At 40.5% G+C, this 25,698-nt stretch overlaps 1 protein-coding gene across 1 annotated transcript in view; it reads left to right on the top strand.

The window, feature by feature from the left end:
- The window catches only part of fras1 (Fraser extracellular matrix complex subunit 1), a 307,798-nt gene that overhangs the window by 63,548 nt on the left and 218,552 nt on the right, over positions 1 to 25,698 (top strand). The window contains 1 exon segment of the mRNA XM_042487917.1: positions 25,269 to 25,376. Coding sequence (XP_042343851.1) covers positions 25,269 to 25,376 — 108 coding nt within the window.

Genomic DNA, 25,698 nt, shown 5'->3' with positions numbered 1-25,698 from the left:
GAAATAAAAAATAGCAAGAAATAATTAAAAAATACAAGAAAATTACCTAAAATTAGTAAATATAAATAAATAAAAAATAATTAAGGAACTGACCCTGGAAAATTACTTAAGAAATTATTTAATTATCCATCTATACAGGTTTAAATATTTGAGAAAGGAGTCTAAAGCAGCACGAGGAAAGGGATGCCACTCCAGGTTTCAAAGGGTTAAATCCTTTAAAAGTGCAGAAGGCTGCATTAACTTTTGTGCTGTTTGAGCGACATTGTGCCCTCTTGTTTCTGTTGGAGTAAGTCACAGAAACCAAGAGACCAAACTGAAAGCAGCGACTTCAGTCACAGCAGATGGAGACTGTGTGTTGGATTTGTTCTTTGGGTAATCTTTGCAGGTTCTCTTGGGTTCTGCGGCCTGAAGGAGCCCCAAAGGTTCCTGGAAGCTCTTGTACTTTCTTGACGAGTATCTCAAAATAATGTCATCTTTGCTGCTGATTCGCCTCGCCGGCTGGACGCTGTGTTCACTTGGCAGGTGACGACTGCAAATTGCTCTCTGAGGTGTATTGATTGGAGGCGATGACCTTTAGAGTTAACTCCTTAAGGGCAACTGGACTGATTCAGACACTCAATTTACTCAACCAGCCTTCTGGGGCTGGTGCAAGAGGAGTCCACATGTCAATCACTTGTAGCACTGGTGTAAAGATTTATCTGCTCTTTACAGACGTGCTGAGGGTTGGACACACTCTCTCCTCGACACTCTGACACTCCCGGAGGTAAATACGCATATACACATATTTAGATCAGCTTATCTGCAGGTCAGTGAAAAGAAAATGTTTCAGGACCATTTATCGACAGTAAAAAGGATGAAAAATGTTTCTTATTCCAAACAATTTTAGCCAAAGCAGCATGGTTGGCAGGGGTGGTAATTCTGGTTGTTGATTGATTGATTTGATGCATCGCAGGGACTTTTTTTTAATCAAATGTTCATGGTACCCAGAGGATGAACCCTAAATGCTTTGGGGTTTGGCTGACTTTTCCTCTCATGCCACCATGAGGTTGATATTTGTTGTTTTAAGTGAAATGTCTCAACAGCTACCTGAGAGACTGTAATAAGATTTCATTCGGACATAAACACCTTGCTTTCGTGCGAGAGTCCATAGTTCTCTCTTTCTGTGTGGATGTGTAAGGTTTTTCTACGCAAACACCGTTTCCCACTTAAAATGGGAACGTCAGTGCTCACAGACGTAGCTTGTAGTAAGTATTTGTACCTGTGATGTTGGATGCAAGTGTCGTACGAAAGAGGAATTCAAGAAACCGCGATGATGGTCGTCTCATCCACAGATCAGGGATTCCACAGTCATATTTTCCAGGCCTGGAAACGTCATGGAATTAAAAAAAAAAAAAAGCATTGACAGTTTTGGTAACGTTATGGCATTTTGCAGTGTGATGCCCCCTGAAATAATCTTTTCCACGTAATGTGACTTAACATCAGATTTATTTTATGTAGCTGACGTAACGTAGCTCTGATTTGCGCCGTTGTCGATGTTTTGTTAATCATTACGTATAGCTGTCATTTTTCTTTCGGCGGTCCATTGCTCCTTCCATGTATAAATAGCTGTAATATGTTTGAATAGAGCCTAATATGAGGCAAGGGAGAAAAATGTAGTGTGGGATCTTGAAAACTCATGGAAAAGTCAGTTTTGAAATCCATGAAAATGCATCGGGCCCCTTAAGTATATTTTCACACAAAATGATAAAGATGCTGGTTGGCTTGTTGCATTTGGACCAGAGTGAGTTTTCTTTACATGCACAGAAACACACAGACATCGTCTGTGGTTCACTCTTTTTTTAAATAGGTTTCTTATTATTTGTAATTCCTCCAGTTTGCATCCTCTAAATACCGATTCCCAGTTTAGAGTCTTCATATTTCATCTCATCTACATCACCCTCCCTTTGCATTCACAGATCAGCACCAATCAGCTGGACTCAGACTCACCCTCGCCCTGATTCCCTCCCACTCCGCCCAAATCCACGGCGGCATCACGGCCTGTAACGCTACAGAAATTACGGGGCCGGCACAGCAGTCATGCCTCGTCCCCGTCATAATTGCAGCTGTCAGATCTGTTTCACGATGTCTTCTGCCAAATAATTACCCCGGCGCTGCGCTCACTGGGGGGAGAGAAAGTACATGGCAGACTAGTTCTTGGCTCCCGTTTTTTTCTTTTTTCAGCTAAGTCATTCAACACAGCACAGTTTGTTGGCCGGCTTCCCTCCATAAAGACTTTTGGAGCCAGGTCTTGTGATTTGAAACGCTGGCAGCGCAGCGTCTGGGATGGAAGCTGCATAAAACCTGCTTTTTAGGGCAGCTGCACCTTTCCTCAGCCTGCGGGGGGAATAAAACAACTGCTCCCTGCCTTTTTATGTCATTGCATACTAATAAATCCATACATCTTTCATATCTTTATTCTGACAGCTTGATATCAGTGCATATGGCAGTATATTAAATTACAGCAAAATCAAGGGAGTGGATGTAGGAACATTGAAACACCAGACTAGCACTCAATCACGTGTTTTATTGCCTGCGTGCCAACACTTTTACTTGTTCTCAGATAAATTATTTCAGAAATCAAGTGAAGCCTGACAAGCATGACAAGACGAGTTGCAGGAGAACACTTTGCTCAGTCATTAGAATGATCATGCTTAATAAAACGATATAAATAAATATCTGTCTGCAGCATTAATGATGGAGAGGTGCAGGACGCTACATGCATAATCCTTAAAGTAAAATGAAAAATCTGTTATGTCTTCAGTGTCATTTATTTATGTGCAAATGATGCAGAGTGGGATAAGAAACAAAAGCTATTCTGCTGATTTAAAAAAGCCACAGGAGTCTTATGGGAGAAAAAAAAACTTTCCAAAAGAAGAAACAATCCATCCACAAGAAAAATGAGAAAGATAAAAACAGCAAACAGACACAGGAGACCTGTGCTGAGTCACGTCCAGACTCAACATGGATGAAAAGATTCACAGACCGAAATGAAAATAAGAAAGTTTGGAAATTGAAAAACGGAAGACAAAGAAAAGGCCTCATGTGGAAAAAAGTTTGAGTGATTGGATTTTATTTTTTTATTTGTCATCACCTAGATTTCAAGAGAAGTCGTGATGTTGAAATACTGAGAGAGGCGGGGGTTCTGCATCTTAAGGAGCAGATTTTTATCCTAAACAGAGAAACTCAGAGAAAATACACTTTTTTTCCTTTAGATTGCAACTTAAAGGGATACTTCGCCAATTTTCAACCACAGTTGTACCATAACAATGCGGTTAGTATGTGTGAATAAACTATAGCAAACTTTCCTCCATCGAAACAGTGCGTAGATATACGCACTGTTTAGATAAAATGATAAAAACTGATCAAAAACACGTCATCCGGCAGAGTTTCGCTGGCTCTCGGGGCTGTTACTCAAACTACAGGCTGTCCTTTTGCATTTTTGTGTTGCCCCCCACCCATGCCACCACTGTGGACACAAAGAGTATAGAAGTGGATCAAGAGAGAAACCCGCCTCTCTCTCTCTGTAGAACCTGAACCAAAATTCGGTTGAACAGGAAAACGAGACAGCGCTGATCAAATATACATCGAGATTATGTTACTGCACTGTTCCATTTCTTACATAAGAAGTTTGCAAAAACATATTAACTGCTGTGTTTATCTGTAAAGAAAAGCGCCCGGCGTTGCCAAATTTTGTATTTTGCATTTCCCATTGACTGAGTCATCTCGCAATTGTGTTTTATTGACAATTCGAAAATATCACTTAAGTTTTGCGCAAATCTGAGAGCGAGTCCGGCAAAAAAAAACTGAAAAAAACTGAGATGACATGATAAAACTAAGCAGCACTGATCAGATAAAGATCCGATCAGTTAAAACAAGATTCTGTTCCACCGGCAGGAGCGTTTATTGCACCGGTACAGCGCAGTCTGCTCTGGTAGTTGTGTGTTTTCTCCCTTTTCTCTGTTTTCTCTGGTCATGTAGCACCAATTGCAAAACTATTTATGTTTTTCTACTGCAGAGATGGAGTCGTCCTATTAAAAGGCCATCTTTCCAGCTGTGAGACATTTCTTTAAGTTGTCTCCCTGCAGGAATCATGGCGATAATAATGCATATAAAAACAACTTCCACGTAGCTGTGTATTTCTTCAAACCTGAGGAATGTTTTATTTCTAGACAGCGTCAGATGAATCTGTGTAGCTTTTGTTCTTTGTTCGCAGATGAAATGCGACGAGATGAGATAAGAGGAGAGGAGACGAGGAGATGATATCAGATCAGATGAACTTTTATTGATCCCTGAGGGGAATCTGGGTCATTACAGCAGCAAGAAAAAGAGGCGTATAGCTTGTGGAACAAAGTCAATAAGTGGATGAAGTGAAAAAAAGATATTAAAGATGATGGTGTCTGTCTCCTTTAGTGAGTCTCCAGGATGTCTAGAAAAACATTGTGTTCAGGTCTTGACACATTTACAGGTGTTGCTCTGCAGGTGAAGAATATTTATATCATTGCAAGGTGTTGCAAAAGGAGGTGTTTGTGTACGGTAAATCCATGCAGCTTAGAGAGGATGAAAAAAACAGTTGACAATAGAAACTGTTGCAACAGTTGTTCCCTTATTGGGTTGTTTTGTTGGATTAAAGGTTCAGTGTGTAGGATTTAGGGGGATATACTGGCAGAAATGGAATCTAATATGTTTGTTCTGGTATGTTTTCTTTAGTGTATAATCCTCTGAAAATAGGACTTGCTGTGTTTTTGTTACCTGAAAATGAATGTTTGCATCTACATAAGAAGCAGGTCCTTGTTTATGAAGATCCAGCCGGCAGCGTCAGTTCATAACGCTGCTGGACAGCAACTGTCAAGGAATTATGACAGAGGGGTGGACAGCTCATCGATCTGACCGGTTGTCGGGGAAAATATCGTGTTGGTGGTATTTTAATGATTGCTGCTAAAATTAATTAATGAAAAAGTGTGCGTTTTACACTCAGCCACCACCAGAGAAGACAGTCTGCAATACATGCAATTCATTTGCAGCATGGGAGGAACTCTCAGTTTTGCTAAAGGCATTTAAAAAAGTTTTGTTTTGGAGTTTGTTATATTCCAAATCAAAATTTTTGACTGAAATATTTACATTTTTATTATAGATGCAGATCGGTTCCAAATATCGGTTATCGGTGTCATTAAGTACTAATAATAGCTATCAGTATCGACCCTGAAAAAAACAATAAAAAATCAATATATGCCAGTATCTACCGGTAACGACATAACAACATAAGGAGCTGTGAAGTCCCTGCAGGGCGAGATCCAACAAACCCAAGACTTTCACCAGGGAGCCTGCTGTTCACTTCCTGTTTAAATGTTGAGTAAAACCATGATGTTTTTTTTAAACTCTGTGAGTTGTTTGCTGCATCCCAGAACGTCAACAGCAGATTCAGAGTGATATCTAGAGCATAATATGTAGATGTGAAAGTCCGTTGACAAAGAAGCAATTTGTGACGACTTGGGATAACAATGTGTTGGAAGATCACCATATTGCACCGCCATATTTGTAGAGTAGCCCAAAATGGACAATGGACTTGTCCGACATGTCAAACAGCACTGGAAAAACCTTTGTTTGTAACGTGAAACTGCTTTATTCAATGTCTTTATCGGTTAACATTACTTGTTCTGTTCATTTTTGGAGAGGAAGTGGATAACGCAGTTCCCGGAAAAAACCCTGAATGATTAGCACTGACCAGATAAAGTTTGTAAAGTCAGCTTGTTTGCAAGCACACTTTACCTTTAACATTTTCTACATTTTCTAAAAAAAAAAAGACGATATGGCTTTTATTTTCACTCTGAACAACATTTGAGAACAAATTTTAAATGTTTAAAGACAAATAATTACTGTTAGATGTATGTTTCAGTGTTTCTTTCACTGGATTTTAAGAATCTGAATCATAAAACTTAAACATTTCCCGTTCTGACATCCCCACACACATTTGATTTCTTTACGGTCCGAAAGCACAACTTTGAAATTACTTTGCACTTTCCAATTATATTTTTAGAAAGTACATTTTCTTGCTCCATTTACCTGATTTTTGCCATCTTGAATTATTCTGCCGTTTGGTCCGACAGTTGGCGTGTCTGCGGCGCGCTGGTCTGCTGCTGATGGAGTCAGTCAATGTGACCACAGCAACTGATGCGAATGTTCCCGCAGCAAAAGCATGAATTAAACATGTGATCAGCTCAGTTTAAATCATTAAATCTCAAACAGGCAGCTTGATATGATGCCTCCTCTGATGGCAGAAAACTGCATGTTTTGAATTTTGAAGTGGCGATGGTGGAGAGGTTTAACCACTGATTAGGAGACACTTTTATATTTTTACATGCATGCTTTTAAAAAAAGGCTGAATTTAAAGGAGACAAATGTGGTAAATTTTCTGGCATTTAATTAGCATGGTTGGATGTTCTCACATGCTGCAGCCTTAAGGTTATTTTAAGGTTTGTTCAAGGAGAAAATCCACCCCCAAAAAACATATTCAGCTCATTTTTGGAGTGAGATCACGGAGCTTCTCCACAGACCCTGAATAATAGAAGAACTTGCTCTCTTGAGGCAGTTTGACTGACGTGGAGACATTTCTACGTCATTTTCTCACATTTAAATCAAACTTTAACAAAAAAACATGCACCCAAAGGGTCATTGATTCAGTGTAGTGCAAAAATCAATCTTCAAGGGCCACTTAATTGCTTTTCCTTGACCTTTTGACCTTTTGACACACTGTTAATTCAGAGTTTAAGTTTCAAATCAACATAGATGAGGCTGTTTGGATCTACGCAATCAAGCTCCGTCAATCTGATGACTGTGTGAAATGACTGAAAGCTCCAGAACGCGTGGACCTTAAAATTATTTTGTCAGGGTCAAGAATGCACGGCCAACTAACCATTTTAAGTAACTTTTAAACAAAATATCCCAAACAGATGTAGGTTTCAGTTTCTCTGGTGTGCGGATATTTGGCTTTTTTGCTTCTCATGTCATGAACTGTATCTCTTTGGGATTTTTAACAGTTTTCCAGACAAAATAAGCAACGGAAAGATGACACTTTAAGTTAAATTTGATAGTCCTTTTTTGACATTTTGCGCACAAAATAGCTGCGTGCACTTTACCATATTAACCAGGTCATGGCTGGACAAAATGTGTTCACATAGTTGGAGACAAAAAGCTGGTTTCTTGGAGCAGAATCATTATCTTTGAAAGTTACGGCTGTAATTAGATTAAGCTCAAAGTTAAAGGTGCTTAAACTTTAGCATTCAGTAGGTCTGTAATAGGCAGCACAGTTGCAGACGAAAATGTTGGTGTTGTACATTTCTGCCAATCATGCATGCACTACATTTGTTCCTCATAAAAATCATATCAGTGTTTCAAAAGTGACAGTTGACTGTCTCATCTGGAGGTGGAGGAGATGGTAGATGATGTGACATCCAGTTAGGGCCGGGCGATAAAGCTAAAACAATATCAACTGTGACTGAACTTTTCTTTGATTGAAATATGAGATGTCGTCCATAGAATGTTGATAGAACGCATTTCAGCCATGTCCACTCTGCTCTTATCCTCCGCTGGTGTCTCCGCTGGTGTCTCCGCCGGTGTCTCCGAATGTCCTCTTGCTCTCATTCTCCGCTGGTGTCTCCGCCGATATCTTCAAATGTCCGCTCCGCTCTCATTCGCCGGCAGTGTCTCCACCGGTGTCTGCACTGCACTCATCCTCCAACGGTGTCTCCACTGGTGTCTGCTCCGCTCTCATCCTCCAACGGTGTCTTCGCCGGTGTCTCTGAATGTCCGCTCGCTCTTATTCTCCGCCGCTGTCTCCGCCGGTGTCTCCGCCGATATCTCTGAATGTCCGCACCACTCTCATCCTCTGCCGGTGTCTCCCAATGTCCGCTCCATTCTCATTGTCGTGTTTTTTGTAATGTGTTTAGGCTGATCACAAGGTCACAAGTCTGACACGTGTTAAGGACATGGACAGACAGAAGGGACAGCAAACCAAAATAGAGAGCTGGTGGTGAAGAGCCTTTGATTTGATTTGGTCTTGAAAATGACTTTCGGTTATTGGTTGAAATGATCATTATCGTGCATCACTGCTTATGATATCTTCATTTCTCACTTAGGAGTCAAAAACCTGAAAGCTTGACAGAATGAATATCGTGATATATATCGATAAAAAAAAAATATTATGATAAGACTGTTTTCCATATTGCCCAGCTCTACATCCAGGCATGACCACTGCCACGCTGCAGACCACTATTCAACACCACCAAACAACAAAACTGATGTTTTTTTAGTGAGTCAGCGGGGGGGCATTTTCAGATGTATTCGTTTTGTGTGATATTTAATTTAATAATTTCCACGAGTGTGCCACCAAAACTGTTTTTGTTTTCTTCATGGGAAACAGAGGCAATTCTTTTAGTGTTTAGTAACATTTAAATACTTCCAGCCACATAATGCCACCAAAGTGGATGTTTTTTTTTGTGAGACATTGACAGCATTTCCAGCTGTGATTGTGCCACCGTGTGCAGGTGTTTTTAAGCAAGACATGTGGTCATTTTCAGCCATTATTGTGCCAGAAAAACGGCATCTTAAAGCCAAAACAAAATCATTGCCATAACCAAGACACACACACACACACACACACACACACACACACACACACACACACAGGCTCCTGTTAACACCAGCACACAGCTTGATGCTTGTACCATCACGTCTTGTAGAAGTATCTTGTCAGCGGGGGTGCAAGGGATGTTCGAAGAGCATGTGTTTAGGTGTGTGTGTGTGTGAGTGTGTGTGTGTGTGTGCGTGTGTGTGTAAGACTGTTTGTGTTTATCTGCAAGCAAGGCATGCTGGGGGTGTGCATGACATCTTGCTGTGTTTGCTGAAAAAGAAAAAAGCTGAAAAAGAAAAAAGAAAGAAAAATGTAGACAAAACCTCCCCAAAAGGAAGATCCAGCCTGGGTCTGACTGGCTGTACACAAACCCAATTATAGAGCAGAGAGAAGGGAGATTGGATTACACACATACACACACACACACACACACACACACACACACACACACACACACACACACACACACACATCAATACTTGCACATTTTGGCTCATTTGGCTGCTTTAACAGTAGCTGTGTTCCACTTATCCTAATCAAGACACTAAATGCACACAGAAAAGACAGCAATGTGTGTGCAGCAATGTGTGGTGTGTGTGTGTGTGTGTGTGTGTGTGTGTGTGTGTGTGTGTGTGTGTGTGTGTGTGTGTGTTTTAGGTATTTGGTCAAATTGACTTCTATGAATGGTTAAGCCTCAGAGCCAGCAAACACATCCACACTGAGTGCAGGTTGTTTTGTGGCTTGAAAAGTGAAATGTATGGTAATGTGGTAATGCAGAGCATGTGTAGTTAATCCTCTTAGTGGTTTCCTGTGAAGACTCTTGCCCTCTCTCTCTCTCTCTCTGTTTATATGTCTCTCTGTAACAGCTCTCGCTCCCCATCGTGCACGCTTTTTACCAGCTGCTCTGTAGTAAAGAAATTGGATTCATATGAAAATATGTCTGTGCACGGTGCTCCAAAGTAAAATAACTCTCTTCTATCCTCACCACGCATGGACGTGCACAGACTCTGTCCAATTATAAAGGGTTAAGACAGGAGCTCTTGAAGTTTACTGGAAGCAGTTTGAAGATAAAACTGGATATGAATAAAATTAGTGCAGTAAAGACTCGAAGAAACCAGCGTTTAACACTGTGAAACTTCATGGTGATTTCCATAGAATTGCCACGTTTAGGTCATTTTATTTTGCATCAAGTTAAACTTTGGCACTTAAAATCCAGCAGACACTTTGTCACACCTCTCGATGTGATATTGACACCAAAAGGTCCCTTTAGTGTCTTTCTGAGACGCATCGGGCCTCACTAAGTCCAGTGTAAACACTTCTGCATCAAAACTTGCCTGATATTAGACAGAACTGTCAGCTCGTTACACTTGAGCCTCTTTCCCTCTGCAAAAAAAACCCACTAACGTGGCTTTTTAATGTAATGGGAAAGGTTATAATCTGCATTCACGCCTGCGTCGAATGACTCTTCAGTAGTCACAGGTATTAAATGGCTTCGGCTCTGAAACAACGACATACAAAAAGTTCACAAAAGCATGCACACCCAGACAAAAAAAAGCTAGATGCTGGGCACGAAATAATATATAAGAGAAAAACACAGTCTGCACACTAGATTATGCTCCCATAAATATAAAAATTCAATTATAATGATTACTACTATTTATTACTATTTTTATTACATTTTTACTGAACTTTATAAAAAAAAGTTGCAGGGAACTTGCTGTATATGAAGTTTAAAATTTCAGTTTTTATTCAATACTTACTAAAGGCATTTCAAAAAAGTTTTTGTATTGGAGTTTGTTAAAATACATATTCTGAATTTTGACAGAAATATTTTTATTGTAAATGCAATTCGGACCCAAATATCAGTTTTTGGTCTCATTACGTACTTATAATCAGTATCAGTAAACTGGAAAAACCAATGTCAGTCAACCCTGGTGCTTAGTTTAGATAAAATCCTGATCCTTTGTGTTTTTTACTACTAGTAACCAAATACTTTTTCTGTCAAAATTTAACCGCAACCAATTCACAACATTGCGTAAATGTGTTTTAGCTATATACTGTACGTCACATAGATACTCTGAAGGGTGCCCCTAGCGTCACTATGAGACGCTGCAGGGCTGTTTTACGTTTACATTGTACAGATGTTCTTGATGTTGCGTCCATTCAGATCAGATCAGATCAGATCAGATCAGATCAGTCTGGACAGATCAGATCAGATCAGATCAGATCAGATCAGATCAGATCAGATCAGATCAGATTAGATTAGATTAGATAGATCAGATCAGATAGGACAGGACAGGACAGATCAGATCAGATCAGATCAGTTTAGATCAGATCAGATCAGATCAGTTTAGATCAGATCAGATCAGATCAGATTAGTTTAGATCAGATCAGATCAGATCAGATTAGATCAGTTCAGATTAGATCAGATCAGACAGATCAGATCAGATCAGATCAGATCAGATTAGTTTAGATCAGATCAGATCAGATTAAATCAGATCAGATTAGTTTAGATCAGATAAGATCAGATCAGATTAGTTTAGATCAGATCAGATCAGATCACATTAAATCAGATCAGATTAGTTTAGATCAGATCAGATTAAATCAGATCAGATCAGATCAGATTAGTTTAGATCAGATCAGATCAGATTAAATCAGATTAGATTAGATCAGATCAGATCAGATTAGATCAGATCAGATCAGATAGCAGCAGTGATAACCAGCAGATTTACAGTAAAGGGAAAAATCAAAGGACGAGAGCGAGAGAGAAAGAGAGAGTTTGTACCTTCTGTATGAGCACTGTGTACTTTCATCTCTCTGTGTGAGTTAACTGACCCGCAAGGACTGTGTGTGTGTGTGTGTGTTGTGTGTGTGTGTGTGTGTGTGTGTGTGTGTGTGTGTGTGTGTGTGTGTGTGTGTGTGTGTGTGTGGTGTGTGTGTGTGTGTGTGTGTTTATGTTTCCCTGCAACTGCGCAGCTTGTGCATCTGCAGTGTGTGTTTGCAGTTTGCCACCCTCAGCTTAACTCTGCTCTAATTTCCTTCTCCCGCTCTGCACACTCGCACACACTCATGCTAAATGGCATATGTTATTTTTGTTGTGTAGCTCAGAGGGGTGGCAGGGCCTGGTGGTAAACTAAATGATGCCGCACACACACACACACACACACACACACAGCTGCTGCTCTTCTCATTCAGACAGCAGCACGCCTTGTTTCCTGTGTCAGATTCCCTTTGGCCGCTAAAGCTGTCAAGGAGCTGCCCCTCTGGTAACCCATACGTCCTCATCTTAGTGTGTGTGTGTGTGTGTGTGTGTGATGGGTGTCTGGTCGTTTTTCACACCCATAAAGAGTGAAGTGCAAACTTTCCGCGCTTCTTTTACGAGCTTAAGATTTAGCTTTTATCAGCTGCTGCTTCTTGAACTCGCTGCATCATATTTCTGGGAGCAGATGTACGTATACGCCGTGGAAGTTTTTTTGACGCTCGCTGAACTGCTGCTACGCTTTTACACCCCGAGAAGAAAGTTTTACCATGTTTACAACCTGCCAGGAGGAGTTACAAGCAGCAGACTGGTGTCTCCTTAGCTGAGAGACAGTATTTTGTCCAAACAGAACCCTTCAAAGCACAATTACACGCACAGTTTCAGCCTGTTCAGTCGACTACACAGTATGGAGGGAAGGTGGGACATCCTCAGGTCACACTTTCATTCATTTTATGGCAGGCTGATGTAAGAGTGCTCCTAGAAGGCTGTCTTACATCATAAATTAGGGTTAGCCCAAAGTAGAAACCAGAGTGACAATTTGACACAAAGTTGGTTGGTTTTTGGAGACATATGATAGTAAAAAAGTGTCTCAGATATACTAGAGAAAGTGTTTATATCTAAAAAGTTTGCAGATTCATAGCTGATTTGGAGCGTGCTCTTAAAGTTAAAACTAAGCATTCATTACATGCAAAGAAGACAACCCAGTCGTTTCTAAAACCACAGACACATTTGAACGTTATTATTTAGCAACATGTTGAAATTTTATGTTGCTTTTATATTTTGACATCTCTGTGGTGAGTTTGTGTTCTTCGTGCACAAAGACACTTGGATATTAGGAAGAGATCAACTTTTGGCTAAAAATACCTTCTTTCGGTGGCATTATTCCGACAGAAAAGGCAGTTTTGCTTTTGTAATAAACAAGCGCTTTTTGTTGCACTTTTCTGGCAGGATATGCAGCGATGGATCTGTAAAAAAAAAAAAAGTCAACACAGTGACAGGTTGCAAAAAAAACACCCACTTTGGCAGCAAAAAAGCAGCTGGAAATTCAGTAAAAACATGCTAAAAACAGCTGGTTTTGTTGACAGCACTTGGTTCTTTTTCTTCTTGTGTTTTTTTTTTTTTTTTGTGTACTTTCAGGTAATGTTCTTGCAGCTTTTTTTCCTTTTTTTTTGCAAATTTTTGGGCCATGTCTTGCTAAGGTTGAAGTGAATCAAACACATTTGCTCAGGTTTTAACAGGTTTCAATGCTAGGGGATAGAAGTTTATTCCTTCCTAACATACACCACTTTGAAAATGGAGCGTTCATTACACCTGAAGAAAAACAAGGTCTTTTTTTACATCTTAATGGATTTAAAGGGAAAAAAATATCCAGTTTTATCTTCTCTCCCATTCCTTCAGTCGTCTGTTTTAGTAAACAATGTTTCGGGGAAATGTAGTGGAGTAAAAGTATACACTTAATTTTAAAAAATATCCGGGAGTAAAATTGAAAGTTGACAGAAATCTAAACACTCAAGCAAAGTAAAGATTGTCCCAAAAATACTCTGCTGTAAAAGTGTTATTACTTAGTTACATTATGCCCCTGCTAATAATACTGGTTTAACTATTAACTGTTTAATGGGGCCTTAAACGTTGACTGGGAATGTGCAACATGACCAGTATGCATGTAAAGCTTGAGAGTCGGCGAGTAATCCTGCCAACAGGACATCCTCTGACCTCTCCCCTTTCCTTCTGTCTGACGCGTCTGGAGTTACAGGAGCGGTTTCATGAAACATTATCCAGCTGCTATTTCTCAGTACGGGATTGCAGTTGTGTTGCAGCGCGGGGCTCCAGCTTTGCTCACAGCTGCTCCAAATTAACATTTGTTTGGAGATTCATAAGCTGCTCGCGAGAAATCAGAGGCGTCAAAATGGGTCAGAAATGACTCGTCGTTAATTTTTAACTCAAGTTGCATTTTTTGCGTCCCCACAAGGTGGAAAACAGTGATTTAGAAAGTTGCTCATCCTCAAATCCCTGGTTATACTGTAGCTGGAGAAATGGAGGGCTGCTATCCGCATCACCTAACATGACTTTCAGCACGGCTGAGTGGGGAGCTGATGCATTATTGAAAAGCACGCTCATGTGCACATGAATGCGAGGGCCGAGTCAGAGCTGCAAGGTGATTCCCCGCAGTGCGAGCCGTCTTTAGTGCCTCTTCCTCCCCGTGTTCGGGAATATACGGCAGATAAAACAATAGAGCGACTTCAAAGGCTTGCTCTCAAAGCTATCTACATATATGAATTATTTACCTTTTGTTTTGTTAACCCTAAAAGCTGTTTCTCAGAGCTGCAGACTGTTGCTTGTAAAGATGTTTGGCGTTAGAGGTGAAATACGCGAGCCGGAGGGAGGGCGATGTGTCTGCAGCCGGCCCAACACCGTGGGCTGGCAGGAGCAACCAAACGGGAACAAATTAGATAGATTTGTCGAACAGATTTCGAATTACGCAAGGTGGCTTCAACATGAAATCCTTTTGATTGAATGCAAATTTTTTTTCTCAGATGTGAGGAAACCTGTAAACTAGATAATGAATGAGCCAGCTCCTCCAAAAGGCGTGCAATCAAAGGAGAGAAGCTTCAGACTGAACGCCTGCAGCATGCATTATGTATCACTGCAGGCCTGCGAGGTGAAAAACACTATGTGATTTACTTTCTGTACCTTCTGTTCACCTGCAACTGTAATTTTTTCTCTGTTTTTCCCCTCAAACTGGATCCCCGTGAGATTTCTTTGACTCGCCAAAAAATTGTTCCCTGAAATTTTTTTTCCCCGAGTGTTGAAATCTCTAAATCAGACTAAACCTAAAGTGCAGCACAAACTGTCAGAGCAGTGTGAAAACTTTTAGCTGGGCTTGTGACATGGATTTTTCATCAGCGCTAATGGTCGCTCAGACAGAGACGCTGAGTTATCGAGCAAAAAGCTTCTGTTTGTGTGTTCGCCGTCGCAGAGCTGCACAGGAAAAAAAAACGGCCGTGGTGTTATATCACACCTGGCCTTGTCATAAACCCTCTCCTGGCAGCTCTGTCTCCCGACTTTATTTATGATTTGTCTAAAATGACATCCTCTGCGGCGAGCTGTTTTTATGCGTTCTGTTCTGCTTTGGTGGAAGTTCAGAAATATTAACCAGCGAGCTGTGAGTGTGCATTTCTATTCTTGACCCTCCTAAATGGGTCACCAACTGCAGGCTGGAATAATCCAGGCAGAACGGCCCAAAGTTATTTTTGTTTGGTTCCTTCTGCAGCACAGAAATGGTTTAAAGGTCCGGTCTGGAGGATTTAGCGGCATCTAGTGGTGAGGTTGAAGAACAGAAACTTCTCAAAATGTCCTAATATGTGTTTCCAAGGATTGTGAAGGAATAATTCACCCTACTGTCTACTCACTGCATGCGAGTGTCGTGAAGCATGTTGGTTATTGTTTTTGGCGCTCATGTTAACAAGTTAGAGCAGCTGCCTGTGTGAGCAGCGCTCGTCAGACGCGTCGCAGCGCTCGTCAGACGCGGCACATCTGAAGAAACGGTGGCTCGCCAACTTCTCCGCATGACACGTGCAATTGTTGCCAAAAACAGACAGTGAAAATGACATTTTCATAATTATATTGACTCTCTCCAACTTTTATTACAGTGCCAATGTATTTATCTGTCACAGAGCTGAGGAAAAACAAAAACATGTTTTGCTCAAACTTTCCTGCTTTTATTTCAAAATAAGAGTCCTCTGAAAGTGTCGCCAGAATCCCATCAGTTGTTGACACAGGCTGTTTTATTGTGAAATATTTGCAGAGTGTTGTTGACAATACAGGAGCATGTACGACTTCGTAAATGAGTGTAATATGTGCTTTTAATTGTGGAAATGCTGTACTCATAGGATACTCGCAGCTAGTGTTTGATTTGTCCCCTCTGGGCTTCTGTGATTTAAATGGTTTATTAGGTTTAAAAAAAACTGGTGTGTTTATAAATGAGTAAACACATAGTTATGAATATTATCTTCCCTTTCATCCATAGATGCCACTAAATCCTGCACAGAGGACTTTCTGTCGAGCAGGTGCTTCTATTTCCATTTTATCCTCTCTTCAAATATACCACTGAAACGTCCCTGAAATCTATATTTGAAGCAACCGTATCTCTCAAAACAATATTGTCTTTGTTCCCTCTTCGGCCTCACTGCGGCTCCAGTGCTAATCTCTGTGTTTGCGGTGGACTCTGAGTCTTTCAGGCCGTCTGCCTGATGATCCAGAACCCATTACGTGCCTGATGCTGATATTTGGCTGCGGGAGCGATAGCAGCGACGGCAGAGCGAGGGCAGACAGCTGGATTTATGGGCTGTGGGAGGCCAACGATCAGCCAGTCATTTGTCATGTCTTACCAGCAGGTCCTCTAATTGGACCGGAGGCACAGGGGGAAAAGTTGAATCAATGAACGAAGTCACAACTTTTAAACTTCACCCCAGATGAATATGTGGCTATTAGCATAAGAATGCTAACCCTGTGGCAGAGCACACAGTCTCCTGCTTTTCATGCAGATTACTCAGCTGCTAAACGGCCTGTGTTGGTGGTCAGATGATGGATAACGCACAGGACAGCCACGGAAAACCGTGATTAGACCACTGAGGAGCGAGAGTCGTCTCCTCGCTCTTTGGGGCCGCTTTGAATATTTGCCAAAGCTTCGATTAAATCATGCTTTTTGGCAGAAGCTGTGACAGTTTTAGGTGTCCTTCGGTTGGGCAGCGCTATAACTTTGCCTGTTTTCACAGCTTGCCTCGCAAGAAATTAGCATATAATCACTTGGCCGACACTGAAGGAAGTTGCAGAGTAAATCAATTAAATGGCAGCAAATGAATACATTTGAATTCATTTCGGCGCCGAGTTATTCGGCAAAACAGGAGCGACGCAGCTGTTGGCCTCTAAAAGCGGAGATGTCAACAGTCGAGCTGAAGAACCAGAGCGATGAGGAGGCGGCTTGACAGGATGCGCCGATAATTAGAAAGAGTCGACCGGCAATTTGGAGTTACAACTTGTTAGTGCTTTGTCAGGTCAGAGGTGTGTTGTGTCTCAAAATACTTGAGATATCTAAAATACTTCAGACAAAAGTGTGTGATGCTCAGATGATTTGCTCATGTCTGTTTTATTATACCTCGAGCATTTTTTGACTGGTGTTTTTGACACTTTTCTCATGTTTTGAAACCTATTTTATGCTTTTAGTAAAACCAAAGCAGAGTTCCAGTTTCTGAAGCCTCAAATCAGCATCCAAAGAGCAAATACAGTCGTGCTGCTGTCTTTGATTCAGGTTAAATATACACGTAAAGTGATGGCACACATCAAAACACGACTTATGTTAAAGAAAAAATGACAACAAACACATTAAACATTATCCATCCAACCTTTCCTTTGATAAGTTACATATGTATGCTACAAATGGCTTTGTTAACCCTTTGAAACCTGAGCATTTTTTAAAAATTTTACAGAGAAACATGGGGAGAAGACAATAAGCAATTTAAGAAGGCATGGCCCAAAATTTTGCAAAAAAATATGTTTAAGAAAAATTACAAGAAAATTGCTGAAAATTAAGCAAGAAAAAGAAAGTTAAAAACAAAAATAAACTTAAAAAATGACCCATAAATCACTGAAAAATTAAATATATGTACATATTTGACAAATTCTATTCTATTTTTTGTAACATAATGTAAAATATGAAATAATTATATTATAAATTTATTTTTGGACATTTTTCCCTTGTTTAGAGATTATTTTCTTATGATATTCGCCCTTTTTAAAGAATAATTTTAAAGTTATTTTCTTGTTTACTAATTTCTAACTTTCGGGACATTGTTGTTCATTGCTTTTTTTCCTCTTGTTTTTTTAAAGACTTTAAACCAGTTTACTCTGGGTTTAAATGCTAAAATAGCTTGTGAAAGGCTTCAGCTCTAACCCTGTTGTTCCAGGTTTCAAAGGATTAAGAATGAGGTACATTTAAAATAAAATCTCGTTAATGTCTTGGCATCAGCACATAATGATATTGATTTGGGCTCTCCCTCTCTGCTGTGATCACGTACTGCGTTGTTGAAACCTGACCCAGTTACACGGGCAGATTACTGAGCCGCGCCATGATCAGGTTGATCAGCTGTAAATATAAAGCTGTGTTGACAGATCCAGGTTTCCCTCAAGGAGAAGCTTGAGTGTTTTTCGCCGCCGTCTCAGTCGGCAGCAGAGCTGCTGGGCCGCTGTAAGCTATCACGTCCCCAGATTGAATTTGCCTCAGTAATAGCTTTAGTTTCTATCCAATTTTAGCCCAATTAGGCTTTGCTAGCCTGGCAGGCTGCCTTTCTTCACCCTCTCTCACGTCTTGAACGAGAGAGTTCGACTAGTGTAAGTGACAGCTCCACAAAACTGAGCCCTGTTAATGTTTGACTCTGCCTTTTGTTCTTGATTGGAATTTAATTGAATCTGCTACTTAAACCAGTGTAGGGCCAACCGGGTCCTCCCCTCCCTCCGCATTTATCCAACGAGAAGTGACTCAAGGACGACGGCTCTTTTTCAGCCTCATCCTTCTTCATTTTCATTCAGAGAAACACTCTTCACTCCAAATTTGGCACAAACATTCACTCTGACTCAGCGGTGAACTGATTCGATTTTTGTGGTCAAACTTTACTTTACAGCCGTCTTATTCTCGCCATGTCTCGAGGGAATTTCTTTAAATTTGACACAAACTTTCCTCTCGAACTGACGAATAAACTAATTACAATTTGGTGGTAGAAGTTTAAAGGTCAAGGTCAGTGTGACCTCTCAGAACATGTTTTTGGCCATAACTCAATAATTCATATGCTAAAATTTCACACAAATGTCTCATATGTTATAATGAAGAAGTTATGACATTTTATATCCTAAAGTTCAAATGTCAGTCACTTAGACATCATAATATTCTGCATGAAACACAGATACATATCCAGAAACGTATGTACAGTTCATCACGTAATCTAAAAAAAGCCATCATCCTGCTATAAAGAGCTTATTTTTATTTCATGTTTTGTGTACATTTTAGTAATACTGTCCATATGATAATAAGTATAATTCATTCTGATTTTTTCTGTCTTTTTTTTTCACTTTTTCTGGCCATATATCTCAGTTGCTCTGAGATTCAAGCTGACACCCTACCAGCCAAAAAACCCTCGATGCAAAACTTAGCTCTGCCCTATATAACATCCTCTAAGAGGAAGTGCTCTGTGTGAAAGTTATGGATCTATTTTTTTCCTTTATGAAATTGGAGACGTGCAGCCGTGATGGCTGAGCCGGTTCGGTCCTAAATCAAATCTGAGGCTGATATCTTCCTCCAGGGGGGAATGAAATAAGCCCTCAACTCCTCAGACGTTTAATCAACGAATCCCAGGTATGGGTCCCTGCAGGGGACAATCTCATCGGGAGCAGGGGAGGAAATGCCACTACCACTCACTCTGCTGACGGCTGTACAGCTCCCCCGGCTCGGGCCCGACAGCACGAAGGTCAGCTAATAGCGAGTCCGGGTTTGCTCCCCTGCCCCGGCCACTTTAAGAGGTCCCTGTTTACAACGGTCCGGGGTCAATCCCATTCTGCTCGCGGTCTATTCAAGAGGCAAACAGGACGTGGATTTGGAATTGAGTGCAACCTCCACAATCCCCCTGAGACCTCAGCTGAAATGGACTCGCCCTCGGAGCCGTGGCGCTCCGTCCGGTCAGAGCTGAAGTCACCTACACTGTTAGCTGCTGGGCTAAATTTACACAGCTCTATTAAGACTCAGCGACATGAATGGCAGCCGCAGAGCCATAACAGGAAACTTATGTGTGAGGGCATACCTGCATGCATGCACACTTATTATTAACCCCACTGACCTCTTTTCCCAATTTAAGTCAAAGTGATCCAACTCTTACACAACGTGATGTTCTGGCTCTACAAACTACAAATACACACAAACACGTTAATAATATCCGTTGACACTCACAACACCTAAACACAAACACACACACACTTGCAAACCGGCTTGGGTGGTGTGTAATATTTCATACCTTCCTGAAATTTCAGTTATATGATAGTATAACTGTGCGGCCCCATCCCCACTGACTGCAAGTGCGCTATTTACGTTCAGCTTTTCAGACTAATAAATGCACAATAGAAACCCACAAAATGAACTGTTAAAAGTTATATTCTCACACATTTTTTTCCTTATTAAACAGAGAAATACAACCGCACACCTTTTGAATGCAACTTTCTCTCAGTCACGCAAGACTGATGAGGCTTAATCGCCTCGGAAACTCATCATAAAAGACACATCATTCAAACATGACAGAAATAAAATAAAACTCACCCAAACGGTCTTGGTTACTCTTGTTAGTAATCTAGTTAGTAAGTCCACTGTTCCAACAATCCCCAGCTCCAGTTTGGTCTAAATAAATCCTTAATCCACCAAGTTATTTGTTAAAAACATGCTGTTATTCCCCACAGTCTCCCTCTGCTGTTGCTGGTGCAGTGCTGAGCTCTGGTGGTGCGTGCTGTGCACCACATAATAATAACCACATAATTTAACAGAGGATGGCTTGTATTTATGACAGTGAAAAACATACCTTGAAGTTTTTTCAATGCTCTGGTATACTTTTATATCATGATACCACCCAAGCCTACTACTCTGATATCAAAGGGTTGATTGTAAAAGAGGCAGTTAAATTTATGGACAAAATATCATTTCTTGTCTTACATCTCTTTATGACATCTTTCTGATCACGAGAGAAATGTATCTGTTTTCAATACGGTGATTTAAACGCAATGTAAAAAAACAAACAACTTAAGATTCAACTACTGCTCGAAAGAGACTCAAGTAGGGCATCATTGCACCCGTCTGCTCTTGATTTTACAAGTCAAAGGTTCAAGTTAGTTATTTTTTATGTGATTGGTTGTCCCTTTTTTCGCGTGGGACAGTAGTTTATATTGCAAAACATACATTAGGACAGACACAGTTAAATTCATCTTGCTGTTTCAGATTTATTGCAAATTTAAGAACTTTGTACAGTTTGGGAGAGAAAAAGTTACAGTATGAAAAATACGTCAGGGAGATTTGAGAAAAAAAACAGAATAGCAGTTAATGTGGTTTGCTAAAATCTTAAAAAAGAAAAAAAAACAACAATACCATAATAGTCTTTTATCCAATACTTCCACAAAATCTGGCCGTAGGGTCTTGTGTATTTCACCCATCTGGTCCGGGATTTAAAGAACACATTTTCTAAAGACTTAGAGAAAAGGTTTTGTTTTCCATTACATAAATATCATGCACCTGTATTGTGGGTGGGGGCTTTTTTTGCAAGCAGATATCAAAATACCAAACATACAGTCATCAGGACGCTTTGCATGAAAATCAGCCCCGTCCCAAAAATAATGTGGAAAATTGCAAGGGCAAATCAGTGTTAAGTGTGCTTTTTAGTGCTTTGTGAAACTGTGCTCAGAAAGGCCTAATCACTGGACACTCCAAGAATACATGCTTCAGAAACTTCAGTAGATTCAAGTGGGTTAAAATGGGATAAAGCAGGGCACCGGTGCACCTATCTGCTGTTGATTTTATGAGTCAGATGTTCCGAAAAGTCATTATTTTTGACGTGATTGGTTGTCATAATCTGTGGAAAAACAGGATTGCCTCTGTGTCTGTTTTTAAGAATGATTTGAGTGCAGCAGCTTTTGTTTTTTATATGTAGACCAAGTCAAATTTCGTTGGATATGTTTTATAGTGATAGAGTGCTGGTACCTTCCCATGCACTTCCTGCTCTTTATTTGAACAGATTTTGATGAAGTTTTCGAAAGAAAAGACTGTAGCCTGAAGTCCTGCTGTTCTGGTACAGTCAGAAGGATTTTCCATTTTTAAGTTTGCTTTGAACCTTTTTCCCCTCATAGGTGGCAATCTGTTAGAAAGCTATCTGACAAAAAGAAGATTGTCACCATACATTTGTAGAGAGATTGGTTGGTTTTTGGAGCCGTGCTGAATGTTTATGGTCAGGATGTCACGCCAGCCCTTTCTCTGTGACCGTACGGAAAAGACTTGGGGCAAGTATCTCTGTCTATTTATTTTTTTAAATTCAAACAGAGACTAAAAGGGATTGGCATTCCCAGTGTGACAAACTGATCTCACTCCGTCCTGGGATTGCTCTTCGCAGTCAGAGCACATTACCTGAGAGACAGTTCCTCTCGCTGTAAATAGTGCCAATTCACAGAGGGAGTGCAACTCTGCGTGCCTGTCTCAGTGAATCTGGTTTTGTATTTTAGCTGGGTGCTTTTTTTCCCCTGTCTACACCTTTTAATAACCACAAATTCAGACAAGCAGAGTGAAAAAATCTCACGTGTTTATCTCTTTGAGCAACTGAAGAAGAAATGGCCCAAAAAATGAGTAAAAAGTTTAAAAAAAAACCCTGAAAATTTGCATAAAAAAAAGGAAAAAAAACAGCAGGAAATAAACTGAAAAAATGCTCAAAAATAGTACTGATTCAGAAACATGATTATAAATATGCAATTACTATCATTGAAAATATAGTTTTCTGGGCATTTTTTCTAATATTCTTTTAAAAATATTATTCTAAATCTACAAAATCTTGCAATTTGCAGCACATTTCTTGCTAAGTTGCCTTTTGCTTTTCCCCTAATATTTCTAAAGAAGAAATTAAACCAATTTGTTTACATTTAAAAGGTTTAAATTTTTGCATAAGACACAGGAGCAAATGTCAAGAGTTAAGACTTTAATTTGCATCTTTTGCATTCGTGCTTAAACTAGTTTCGTTTTGTTTGACATAATAGGTCGTCTTTAGCGTTGTGCGTCTTTGATTGTGTGTGGAAGAGTTTCTCTCTCAGGAGATGAAATCGCAGTTGTGAAAACTGCAGCGCTCGGTTGACACCCACATTCTCGTTACTTCTAAAGGTCGCTCCTCCTTCTCCCTGAGCAGGAACATTAATGATGTGAGCAGAGAAAGCCCATGACATGTTTGCCCTTACATAAAACACATTACACATCTGGCCACAGCTGTGCAGGGATGCACTCCCACAGACTTTAAACACACGTACACACACATCGCTCAAACCACATTACAGGGAACATATCAGCTGACATTCTCTCTCCAGGAGTGCCTTTTCTCTCAGCTGGCTGCCTTAATTAAATTTTCATTCTGTGGTGTTATCCTTTCTGTTTGTGTCTTTCAACATGACCTATAGCAACTCCCACATTTTACTGCATGCTTCCTGCATGACTTACTCCGTTACTTGTCCTGTAGCCGAGAGGAGATGTTTTCAGAATCAATCTGGCTCTGGTTTTTCACAAAGTAATGGTTCAGTAGTTCAGAGATTGTGGGAGTATTAAAGTATAATTGCAGTTTATGGCAGTATGTAATTTCTCCTCTTTTTTTTGGCCATTGTTTGAGTTCATAGTGGAAGCAGGGAAAAGAAGTCAGATGGGTCAAGAAAAACAAGCAATCAGACAGGGTGGAAACAACCCTCAGGGTTAGCCAAACTTATTTGCAAGAGACCTCTACTGTGGTTCTTAATTGATTTATCACTGATTCAGATTCGATACGCGGCTTGTTTTTAGGCCCTTAAGTCTCAAACGCCTCCAGCATGTACTAGTGTAACAGGTTGTATCGAGTTTTGGGGCTCAGCCTAGTGGATTTTCTCACCGTCCATTATTGTAATCACCCAGGTGTGCTGCTCAAGTTTTTTTGTTTTTTTCAGTGATGTCGGGCTGCATGCAACATGGTGTTTTCTCCTCGTAATGTGCAAAAACTTCATGTGCCTAATACTGGTTATAGAGAGGAAAATACTTTAAATTTAAGAGTGTAAATTAACCCCATAAGACATCTGTTTTTAATCACTGAAAGTCGCAGTCTTCCCAACACATATGATCACAAGTCGTCAAATACTGCCACTCTTCAGGGCACTTCTGTGTCTGCATACTACGCTTCAGGTATCCTTCTGATTCTTAACATACAAATAAAAGTGAAAAACAAGAAACAAAATGAAGACTTTAAGGAAATGCAAAGACAAAACAAAACAAAAATCAACAATTCAGCCGACACACCATCAACACAAAATCATGGGAGAGTAAATAGACACAACCCCTTAGTGGATACGAAGAGGCAGTGAACAAACCAGCAAAATATAGTCGAGCCATACATACACACATATTTCCTTTTCTTGCGACATGGCGGAGTGAGCTGAGCCTCTTTGTGCACAGCCAGGACACCTTATGTCAGCATACAGTATATGGGACTGTTAGTGGTCCGGTTGTTACCTGAGGCTCTAGTTTCCCGTCCATTAAGACGTCTGCTTTAGTTTGTGTCTCAAATGGAGCAAAGTCTCCACATTTAACAGTCACCCCCCTGCCATGAGGTGTCCACTCCGTATGCACAGCTGCCCATGGATATTCCCGTCGTGAGCGGGTAATTAATCATCCGGCTAAATCGGATTTATGGACTGTAAGATGATATATCTGAGCATATGCAGGCTGGAATATTGATTTAGTTTTGGCTTCAAGCTAGCCATAAGACATTGTCAGCTGCATGTTATGAGCTATTGACAAATACCAGGCATGGTAAAGGGTGCAGCCAACTGGCAGAAGTGATCTCCCGCCTTTCTGCCTTTTTTTTGCTTTTTCTCATAGTTGGCTGTGGTGCTCAAAGCTTTTAATCAACACTGAAGCAGTTTCACTCCACCTGCAGCAGAAATCCTCATGTTTTACAGCCTTAAGTATGGAGGATGATAAGAGTTCAAAGTGTGAAATGATTTTCCTACGGTGGTGATCACATTTTGTAAACTAGAGCAGTAAAACCTTATCATGGACCTGAGCTAACCTGCAGTACAAACTGTTGCGATGCATAGAAGCAGTTCTGAATCTCCCAAACACTGAATAATATAAATCCGTTGTTTCTTTATTCCATGTGTCTGTTCTGTACTGTATCTATAATGCATGATTACTGCATACTGTACAGGGCTTGTCATGAAGTCTGGCTTCAACTTTGTGTCAACAATAGTGAGGAGAAAATAAACTTTGGAAAGTTATAAAGCTGAGGTTGTAAATCAAAATGCAGAAACAACATTACCTGCGAATCTCAATGCAAGTGAGCGAAAAACATTTTTATCAGTGACATTAATATGCACAAAGTGCTCTGTATGTTTACTGTCATTTGCCGCGGCTGTCAACATTAACAAGACATGTGGGTGTGCTCGGATATGATAATGGAGCATGCCAAAGTGATTTTTTTTTTCCTTGCAGTGATGAATCAAGTCCGTCCTCGGTGGTGTTTCATGTCTGTTTTTTATGTGTCTTGACAGAACAACACATCATGGAGACCGCAGTCGTGTCAGGAGTGTACCTGCTACAGCGACGTGGCCATCTGCAGGCCCACCCGCTGCCCCAACCCACGGTGCGACTTCCAGAGGGTAAGACGTGTTACACTCTACAGGAAAACCTTATTATTTTGGGATGGGAAACTGTAGTAGGCTTTACATACAATGGGCAACAGGAAATCTATTTTAACGATAAAGGTGATGTTATTATTTTGCATTTCTCCTGTTGTGCACTAATGTCTTCAAATGACAACATAAACGTGCAGGTCAGCCCCACCAAACAGGCCTTTTCAGCACATTTTTATCCCAACTCATCAGATATTTCTGCCGAGTCAGCGCCGTTGACTTCTAAATGTGATGCGTTAAGTATTCTCTTGCGTATTTTGTTGCAATTGGAAACAATTTTGAAAGCAGG

Source organism: Plectropomus leopardus, chromosome 6 (genome assembly GCF_008729295.1).
Source record: "Plectropomus leopardus isolate mb chromosome 6, YSFRI_Pleo_2.0, whole genome shotgun sequence".
NCBI lineage: Eukaryota > Metazoa > Chordata > Actinopteri > Perciformes > Serranidae > Plectropomus > Plectropomus leopardus.
This window is presented reverse-complemented; position numbering and strand designations above follow the sequence as displayed.